The 10256-nt window shown below is 43.1% G+C and overlaps 1 protein-coding gene across 1 annotated transcript in view; it reads right to left on the reverse strand.

The window, feature by feature from the left end:
* The window catches only part of Reep3 (receptor accessory protein 3), an 86257-nt gene that overhangs the window by 49069 nt on the left and 26932 nt on the right, over nucleotides 1-10256 (reverse strand). Inside the window, exon 2 of the mRNA XM_031348644.1 lies at nucleotides 2974-3046. Coding sequence (XP_031204504.1) covers nucleotides 2974-3046 — 73 coding nt within the window. The remainder of the gene's footprint in view (nucleotides 1-2973; nucleotides 3047-10256) is intronic.

Consider the following 10256-nt stretch of genomic DNA (forward strand, 5'->3'; position numbering starts at 1 on the left):
CATTCTTATTGCTGTCCATTTAGCTTGCTTATTGGTCTGCCTATCTACTTAACCACTTGTATCTATTTATCTATCTATCTATCTATCTATCTATCTATCTATCTATTATATATGTATGTATCCATCTATTCTGTATGTGTCTGTATTTATGTATCTATCTTCCTATTATGTATGTATGTATGCATGTATATCTGTATGTATGTATGTATCTACCATCTATGTATCTATCTATATATCTATTTGTTATGTATGTATGTATGTATGTATGTATGTATCTATCTATCTATCTATCTATCTACCCACCTACCTTCCTATCTATCTATCTATCTATCTATCTATCTATCTATCTATCTATCTATCCATCCATCCATCCATCTGGGATAGTGAATCTGTGTCTCTCTATCTACCTTCCTATCTGCCTGCCTGTCTCCTTGTCAATGTACCCCCGGGGGCAGGGCATCTATCTATCTGGCTGTCTACCTATCTGTTTTCTATTTGGGACAGATAGAGTCTCTTCATTCTGTAGTCCATGCTAACCCCAAGTCTTCAGTGATTCTCCTGCCTCATCCTCCAGAGTGCTAGCACTGCAGGCCTGGGCTTCTACAACAGGCCCTGGAATGCTTTAAAGGTGAGATGAGCCCACAGCTGAAAGACATACCTCCCAGTTTCTCCACTGTAGTTAGCTAGAATCAGAGACGATCCCACTGAATACTGAAAAGGAGCTTTCACGTTCATGAAGCTTAGGCCAGTAGTGTACTCCATGGCTCACATTCTCAAGGCATTTTAGAGACGAGGGGTTATTCATACTTCTTTACCATTGGAAAGAGGATTCCAAGTAAAGAATTCCACAGTAGAGCGGTATGTCATGTCCACAGAAACGAATAATAATCGGTGGTACACGCCTATGGCTCTGGAGGTTTTCATCTTTGTTTTACTAGTGGCTCATTTTTACTGTATTTTTACAAAAGTAATGGAAAATGACTTCCAGGAGGAAAAAAAAAAAAAAAACCCAAAAACCAAACTGGTTCATCCCCAGGGCCACAAAACACAAAACACACAGGTCCTTCACCACAGGCCGCTTGAGAAACACTGGAAATGGAAAGCAAGTGTTGTTTAAAAACTAATATAAGCCAGAAGTACAACACAGCACTTGAAATATTTATTACGGCACCTATTGAAATATGCTCCTTCAAGCTACTTATAAAATGAATTTAAATTAGCATGACTTAATACGCTTCCATGTCTTAAGACTATTTTCCCAGTCCTGGATCCAAGAGATCTGTATCATAAAAGGGTTTAAAAACTCCAGAGCTCACCCAGCTAACTTCTTCACCTCTCATAAACGTATTCCACCATTTATAACTGCGGTGTGTGGGTCTACGCGTACGCGCACAGCATTACAAATCCTGGCCTTATATGAAAGAGAAACGTGACTATAAAAGTTGAATAGGTTAATTACAAAAGTTACGGCAACTGGCTCTATGTAACCTCAGATACCTGCAGAGAGACACAAGAATCAAGCCTGTCTTTCTGATCTTTGTGATCACACGCAGGGCTGGAGGATGAGGCTGCCATCCAAGGCCCTTACAAAGAACCATAGTTATACACCTCCGAGAGCCCCAAACAGGCACTTAGACAGATGCTCACACGGGCATGTCTGTGCCAGCGTTATTCGTAACAGCCAAAAGACAGAAGCAGAACAATTCAGACGTCTGTCATCGAACGAGTGGATAAACAAGCCATTGTTTGGTTTCACCAATACAATGGAGCACTGTTCCTACCATCAGGGTACACTGAACACAGGGAACACTGAAACATGTAAAAACATGGATGGACCTAGAACACAGCTCAGCGGCTGAGAGAGGCCAATCCCAACAGGTCACTTGCTCTAAGATTCCATTTAAGGGAACGACTCCAGGGAGAAGTGGGTGGGGGAGGGATGAACCCCTGATGGGCCTCCAGTTCCTTTCAGATTGAGGGGAGCTGGAAGGAGATGGTGTCTGTTGTCTGCGGGGCATTGTGTAAATTCTAAGTGCAATCGGATTGCTCTGGGGTTTTTTTTTGAAATGGATATTCTGGCTCCCTCAAACAAATAAAAAAAAAAGTGCCACAGTTATTGATGTGAGTTATCTCCGTACTGGCTGCTTATTTCTTACATTTGTTATAGTCTGGAAATGTACTCCAGCAAAACAGAAACCCACGCCAAGACTCACCGGCGAGGAAGTGTATGCTAATACTCTGTTATACTTTGTGGATGAAGCGCCAGCTGGCTGGTGTGAGGGCCTGAGTTCAGAGTTCCCAAACAACATAAAATGGGTGCGGTGGCACATGCTCACAACCCCTGAACTGGGGAGACTGGGAAAGAACGCCTAGGCTGTTTGGCTCCCTAGCCTAACTGTACCAGTTACCTACAGGTTCCCAGAGAGAAGACATCTCCCTTCAGCTTCCATATGCATGCGCACCAAGCTGTACACCCCCCCACACACACACACAGCAAAAAACGAAATAAAAAACCTATTCTGAAAAAAAGTTTGCTTCAAGCCTGCAATAGTCAACGTGGATGGGTAGGGGTGTGTTTAATCAAAAGTGCGATGAAAGCCATGAAAGAGGATGCTTTGTGCAATGTGAGAGATACACTCATGGCGCATCTGTAAAATCCCAAGGCTGGAAAACTACCACCTTCCCTCCAGAGCACCTTAAGCAGGCACACAAACCTTATTCCACTGGGACTCGGGCCATTAGGAGCCCTCCGTCACCACTCTTGGGAAAATCTGAACTCCAGGTGCCAATGGTCAATGGATGCCATTTGAAGCTTTACTGTCAGTTAAAAATGCCAGTTTAAGAAAATAACTATTTTCACAACAACCCTCACGTCACCCTTTAGACCAAACCCATCAATCTAATTCTTTAATACAGCAGCACTTCCCACGGTTTGTGTTGATACTCAATGAGAACCAGGGAAACTTTACTTACATATTCCTTGACATTTTTCGTCTTCACGGCTTTGTAGGAATAGTACGCCGGATAGAGCATTCCAAACACCAGCCTGAAAGGAAAAACCCGATGAATTTGATTAATTCTAACAGTTGGAGATTTAACTCAGGAAACACATGAGGATGGTAACATTCAAATGTCTGCAAAGTCACCCGGAAACCACGTGTATCCCGAGAAGCTAAGTAAGAAACATATTTTTAAGCAAAAAGGCCATTTTAATGATTTAGATAGCAGCTTCATGGTAATAAAAACTTTGCTTTGGGGTGGGGGAAAGGATTTTAAAGTCTCTTTTTATCATCACCTCCCCCAATTTTTTTTTTTCCTGAAGAACACTAAAAAAGAAAAAGGAAATCAAAGGTAAAAATTGTCCCATCCCCGGCAGCTGGAGAGAATCCCACTTTCATTATTATAGAAAGTTCAGCCAGGCAGTGGTGGCGCACACCTTTAATCCCAGCACTTGGGAGGCAGAGGCAGGCAGATTTCTGAGTTCGAGGCCAGCCTGGTCTACAGAGTGAGTTCCAGGACAGCCAAGGCCTACACAGAGAAACCCTGTCTCAAAAAACCAAAAAAAAAAAAAAAAAAAAAAAAGAAAGAAAGAAAAATAAAAGAAAGTTCATATTTGTTCATCTGTAGATAGCAAACTTAACACACACACATACAATGTTGTGGGTAAAAAAAAAAAAAAAAATCTTCACACTTCAGATTACCAGCTGGAGCAGCGCTGGCTTTTACACATGACAGAGCTCTGATGAAGGCAGTAACTCAGCATTAGTAATGACATACATTAAAATAACTAGGCATGGGGCGGGGCTGGACCCCAGAGGACTCAAGAGGGCAAAGTGGGGTGTGTGTGTGTGTATGTGTGTGTGTGTGTGTGTGTGTGAAAGAGAGAGAGAGAGAGAGAGAGAGAGAGAGAGAGAATCAAAATACACTGCACAAATGTGTGAAATTCTCAAATACCTATCAACTATAACGCTAAGCATTTATAAAATTAAATTACCAACAGGACTCGAATGCACTTATTAAGATTAGTAAACCCACAGGGAAAGAACAGACAGCTATGTCATGAGAGAAGAGGCCTTCTAGTTAATATCTGTGTTCCCAATGGGATGCTTGTCCTTGAAGGTCACTCAGCACTATTATTCCCAATGTCGCAGATTCCCACAATATTTATAAACGTTGGTTACTCTCTGAGTGTTTGGCATTGCATACAACACTGTGGCAAACAGTTCTCTGAAATTACACTTCCTGAAGTAACCTTCACCTACTTCAAGATATCCCCAGAGAGATGACTTCATTCTCTGTTCTTACATAATCAAATCATATCTGATGAAAAATTATGCCAGATAAAAAGACGATAACAACAATAATGAGAATAATTATTAATGATTATTATTAATGATAATTTATAATAATAATAAAACAATATCCTGATTTTTTTCAAGCACTTACTAGTATCGCCCCCCCCCCCCCCCCACAGGGTTTCGCTGTGTAACCCTGGCTGTCCTGGAACTCACTCCACAGACCAGGCTGGCCTCAAACTCAAAGACCAGGGTCACCACTCACTGTTATTGTATTATTTTAAAAAGTCCCTTTTAGAGTTAAGTTTTACAGAAAAGTTAGAAAAGTATACAAATAATTTCTATATACTCCACACAGCTCCCCACGATTATCTTACACTGGGAGCCGGGGCTTCCTTCGTTTTCACATAGTCCTAGGCGCCGGGTTCCCAGCGAGCACACCGTGCTCTGTTCACAGAACGTCTCCGTTCTCTCTAGCCTGGACATTCCATACTTTCCTTGATGCTAAGGTCATTATGACAGCTTTGAGTACTGGTCAAGTATACTGGCCAGGTGTACGGTAGGATGTTTCTCTATTCACCATTATGAATTATGTATGCTCTTCTCACCATTAGCCAGAGGTACGGGTTTTGTGGAAGAAACCACAGAGGCCAGGTAACATTGTTATCATGGTATACCTAGGGCACATATTATCAACAGAAATCAGTGTTTGTGTTAACCTTGATCAGTTTTCTGTTATGTCGGATTTTGCTACTGTAAAATTTTGTTTCGTTTCTTTTTTTCTTTGTTTTGTTGTTTTTGTTTTTGCGAGACAGGGTTTCTCTGTGTAGCCCTGGCTGTCCTGGAACTCACTCTGTAGACCAGGCTGGCCTCAAACTCAGATATCTGCCTGCCTCTGCCTCCCAAGTACTGGGATTAAAGGCGTGCGCCACCACCGCCTGGCTTGTTTCATTTCTTAAGATGGAGGTCTTGCTATGTAGCCCAGGTTGGTCTTGCTATGTAGCCCAGGCTGGCGTTGAGTTTGTAATCTTAGGCCTCTGCCTCTAACTCCCAAGAGCCCGTGTTAGACAGACATGGCCGTGCTATCATGCCTGGCTGAGACAGGACTATTTTTCTTTCTTTGAAAAGATTTTTTTTAAAGTGTATGCACATGTGTGTAGGTGGACATAAGTAAAGGTGTCCTACTCAAGTGAGAAAAAAGGCGCTGTGACCTCTGGAGCTGGAGTTATAGGAGGGTGTGAGTCACCTGACGTGGGCCCTGGGGACCAAATTTGGGTCCCCTGCAAGAGCAGAGAGGGTTTGTGCCTGCTGAGCCACCTCTCTAGCCTGCCTTTCTTTTTTTTCTCCTGTTGTACTGTGGCTTGAACCTGGGGCCTTTTACAAGTTCTCCACCACTGAGCTACAGTCCTGGTTGATGAGCCTGTTTTTCTCTGAGTAAATATTGACATCTCTATTTTTAGTTTGCCCACAGCTTTTATTTTATATGTGTTTGTTTTGAGACGGTACTTTCCTGGTGTTTTCCTTAGGCCTTGGTTTGTGGCTTCATGTCCCCAGGTCAGAAGAGAAATGGCCAGTCCTGCTGGGGGCTTTTTATCTTCGGCAACTGGGAGTGACACCACTGACAATCTCTGCCTTACCTAGCAACAGAATCTGGTGATTGCCACCTACCAGAAGAACCGACTCCCAGTCTCTGGTTCTGGGGTTTTTAGCCATGCCACAGAGCCCAGGGTTTTTAGAATACAATCAAACCTCCTGGAACGCTGAATACAACTCTGTAAGCAGAGCTCAATTCCCAGGGCAGCCGTTTGCCGATCCTCACTGTGCACACGAGGAACAATCCCTCGAATTACCCACCACGGTTGTATTTTAAATAGTCACATCCGCACACTTCACCCGCGCTGCATTTCTCGTTGGATTCTGCCCATCGTCAAGGCACTGCCTTTCACACAGGCAATCCAGTATCCTCAGGGTAGAACTCACTGAGGCCATCTTGGTCCCCCTCTGCATGGGTCAGTCAGATCTTACCCCTAGACCATTCAATCTGTCCCCAGGCCTGATGACTTCTCCTTGGTGACAGAAGATGTACCCATTTGCCTGCTTTATTTTCCAATCTCATAGCCAGGGGTAGAAAGGCAGCTTAACTTGTCACCAAGTCTGATGATCTGAATGCAATTCCCAAAGAAATGACAAAATGGCTTCAGTGAGTTGTCCTCTGATCTCACACTCTCATTCTCTCTCTCTTTCTCTCTCTCTCTCTCTCTCTCTCTCTCTCTCTCTCTCTCAAAAAAAAAAACCCAACAAAAAATCTCATGGCCAGTAATTCACTGGGCACATGCCATCCAGCTGGCATTATGGCCTGTCCCGACATGCTCCACTGTGTGCCAGCAGGGGACTTTCTGATGGACCTGCCACACCACTGTGCTCAGGGATGTCCCCTGCAGACCAGCCTCTGTTCTGTGGGAGCGCTCAAAATATAATTGAAAACCACTTCCTCATATAACCCATCTGTTCCATCATGGACCCTCACTCTACCCCCAGCATCTCCACTTTGGCCCAGAGCATAGCCTCCCGCCTGCGATTCAGACCTCCCCAGCTTTTGCTCCCCAAACTCTCCCTTTTCTTTCTGTTTTATTCCTGCTTAATTAAGTCACAGTTCCTCCAAAGCCTCTACCTTCTTATGTGGAACATTTGAATTATGGACATTCTGAATTTTATTTTATGGAAATCTTGGCCAGACTTTAGTCATCCTGTATTTAGTGCAGTAATTTTAGACGGTATAATGTATTATTTAATAGACACTTGGCTTCCAAAGCAGATACTTTTTTCAAATGTAGTAAAAACTTGGTATTGATACTCTGCCTCCAGGTGTTTTGCCCTTATTTAATTTTGTTTGTTTGTGACACGGTCCTATTATGTGGACCAGGCAGGCCTCGAACTCAGATGTCTGCTTGCCTCTGCCTTTAGAGTGCTGAGATTAAAGGTGCCTGATTTGCCCATATCCCTTAACCTCTACATTGAACAGAATAAATCAAATAAACAAGTAGATTATCTCTAACACCTCTTCTTTGAAATAACAAAACCCAATATTGCTTCTCATCTGCAACTTGGGAAAAGAGTCGGTGTCCTTATAAAGAGCAGGGTGGGTTTGAAGGATTGAGCCCCTGCTAACCTCACAGGCTACTACTGTCCAATGTGAACATGGCTGGGTGACTTATTAGGAACATTAGCCATGTTTTCTAGGGGTTGTTTTGGAGGGAGGTGTTATTTCCTTAATGAGTGGGGTCTACTGTTAATGTCTGGAACCTGGGAGGTCAGGCATGGAGCCAAGGCACTTGGAGTTATAAAATGAAACTACGTTCTAGGAGACCACCTACAAGAGCAACTTAAGCTTTACAAAGGGACTATTTGCTCCAGATACAATTCATGTAGAGATTTGATTTTTTTTTTTTAAAGTTATATAGGCCGAAAGAAATAGTTACTCATTTCCTCTTCATCTTATTGCCACCTAAGGAGTGAAAACTTAGCCAAAATATTCAAGATAGCCTATGCCTCCAGTAAGGCAAAATGGCCCCTTCAATTGTGTGAACTGAAAAATGGACATGGTTAAACACCACACACACACACACACACACACACACACGAGCTCTCACTGTTTCAAAGGGAACACCAATATTTAATTTACCAACAATATATAAAAATAAACATTGAGCCGGGCAGGGGTGGTACATGCCTTAATCCCAGCACTTGGGAGGCAGAAACAGGCAAATTTCTGAGTTTGAGGCCAGCCTGGTCTACAGAGTGAGTTCCAGGGCAACCAGGGATACACAGAGAAACCCTGTCTTGAAAACCCAAACCAAACAAACATTGAATTGAAAGGACTATTATTCTTAGCTATCCATGGTGGTACACACTTGTAATCCTAGCATTTGGGAAGCTGAGGCAGGAGGATTACTACAAGTTTGAGGCCAGCCAGGGCTATCAGTCTCAAAAAATACAACAACCAAACCAGACAAACAAAGAAGCATTAAAATAAATTTTAGATTGACTTTATGCATATGAGTGTTTTGCCTTCGTGTATGTTTGTGTTCTACGTGCATGTGTGGTACCCTTAGAGGTCTGAAGAGGACATTCAATTACCTGGGGTGCAGTTAGGGCTGGTTGTGAGCCATTGTGTGGGTGCTGGGAACTGAACTGAATCCTCTGCAAGAGCAACGAGAGCTCTTCACTGCCAAGTCAACTTTCTAGCCCCCAAAGTAGTTGTTTTTTTAGAACAAGATAAACAGGAACTGGAGAGATGGTTGAGTGGCTTGGAGCATTGGCTGCTCTTGTAAGAGGACCCTGGTTTAGTTCGCAGTACCCACATGGCTCCAATTCTAGGGCATTTGACCTTTGTGGGTGCCAGGCATGCATGTGGCATTCAGGTAGGTAAAATACTTATATACATAAAATAAATCTAAAATAATTTAAAAAGTAGAAAAAACATATGGATTAAAATAGTCATGCCTAAAAAAAAAAAGACCAATAAATACTACATTTAACTTCAGCATTACATGCCTCCCAAAACCTTTGTATCACGTTATGCCTCTAATACTGTAAGAGATTCCAAATCACAGACTGTTAAAACAAATACAACAGAGTTCATTTGATAAGTCTCCACATGTCAAAGTACAATGTTGCTTGGCAAATCTTTATCTCACTCCTTTCAGAATCAAACAAACACATGGTATTTTATTATATTAAAGGACAAAACTAAACAAACAAACAAACAAAACGAGACTAGAGAGTAACTAAAACTAGAAGTAATACCAAATAAACACAGTGAATTACAGAATCAAAAGTCAGGAAGGGTGGAAGACAGCAGCAGCAGGTTCCCTCAGAAGGCAACTTGAAAGGCAACACTGTTATCAAAGCGCACTCAGCCAGTCCCCAACAAGGGCCACTCGTTGCCAGCACGCGGATAGACTGGAGCAGGGTTGACAAACAGTAGAGGTTCCTCCTCCTATAGACAGGCTGAATCTGGCCAGGCCAACTCATAGTGGACCTTCGGCCCCTTTCCTATGGTAAGGACAGAGCACTAGTTATTCACCACATTCGATTCTGTGGTGTCAGCTCGGCTCATCGGCCTCATACCGACAGCGCTCTGAAGTTCTATAGAGCTGCCTGTGACCACTACTGCCTCGTACTAAATCTTGATTCCTCCAGGAGGGCTCATCCTAGCATTGGATCAAGTTTGACCCTGGGTTACTTTTCTTTTCTTTTTTCTTTTTTTTTTAGCTCCCCTGGGAGGAAAAGTTGTATTATATTTTAAACTTTTCTTGAAGTACAGAAACTGTGTCAGGAAGCTCACGAGAGGGGCAGTGTCAAGGGCAGGCAGGCGGTGTACAATGCTGTCACCCTTGCTTGTGAAATTTCATGTATGTGGTTTCCTTTAGAATTCAGTAATACAATATGTTGCTTAGCATTTTAAACAGTCCTTATTTCTATTTGATAAGGCTAAACGATACCTTTCTCTTTCACGGATGGCCAGGAGACCAAAACTCGAATCTGTGGCTCAGCTACAATCAACTATGGTGGTTCCCTCTATTGTGTTTTTATATTTGTATTTGCAAAGTTTCCTTCGGTTTGCTACTTTCTTCTCAGTCCTCATGTTTTTCCTCCTCATATCCACTTGGTAAGAAGATTTCTCCATGCAGCCGACAGAGCACAGCAGAGAACACAGTCTCGATGTGGCGATGTGGTGGCAGGTGTGGTGGCAGGTGTGGTGGCGATGTGGTGGCAGGTGTGGTGGCAGGTGTGGTGGCGATGTGGTGGCAGGTGTGGTGGCGATGTGGTGGCAGGTGTGGTTAAGCTTTCAGGTGCTCGGAACAGGAGGCAGAACTGGGGAGGGGAAGGCATTTCTTCATAAGCATGGAGACCTACCCTGAGTGCCAGGACCCCTAAAAAAAAAAAAAGATGGGTGTG

This window comes from Mastomys coucha, unplaced genomic scaffold (genome assembly GCF_008632895.1).
Source record: "Mastomys coucha isolate ucsf_1 unplaced genomic scaffold, UCSF_Mcou_1 pScaffold3, whole genome shotgun sequence".
Classification (NCBI taxonomy): domain Eukaryota; kingdom Metazoa; phylum Chordata; class Mammalia; order Rodentia; family Muridae; genus Mastomys; species Mastomys coucha.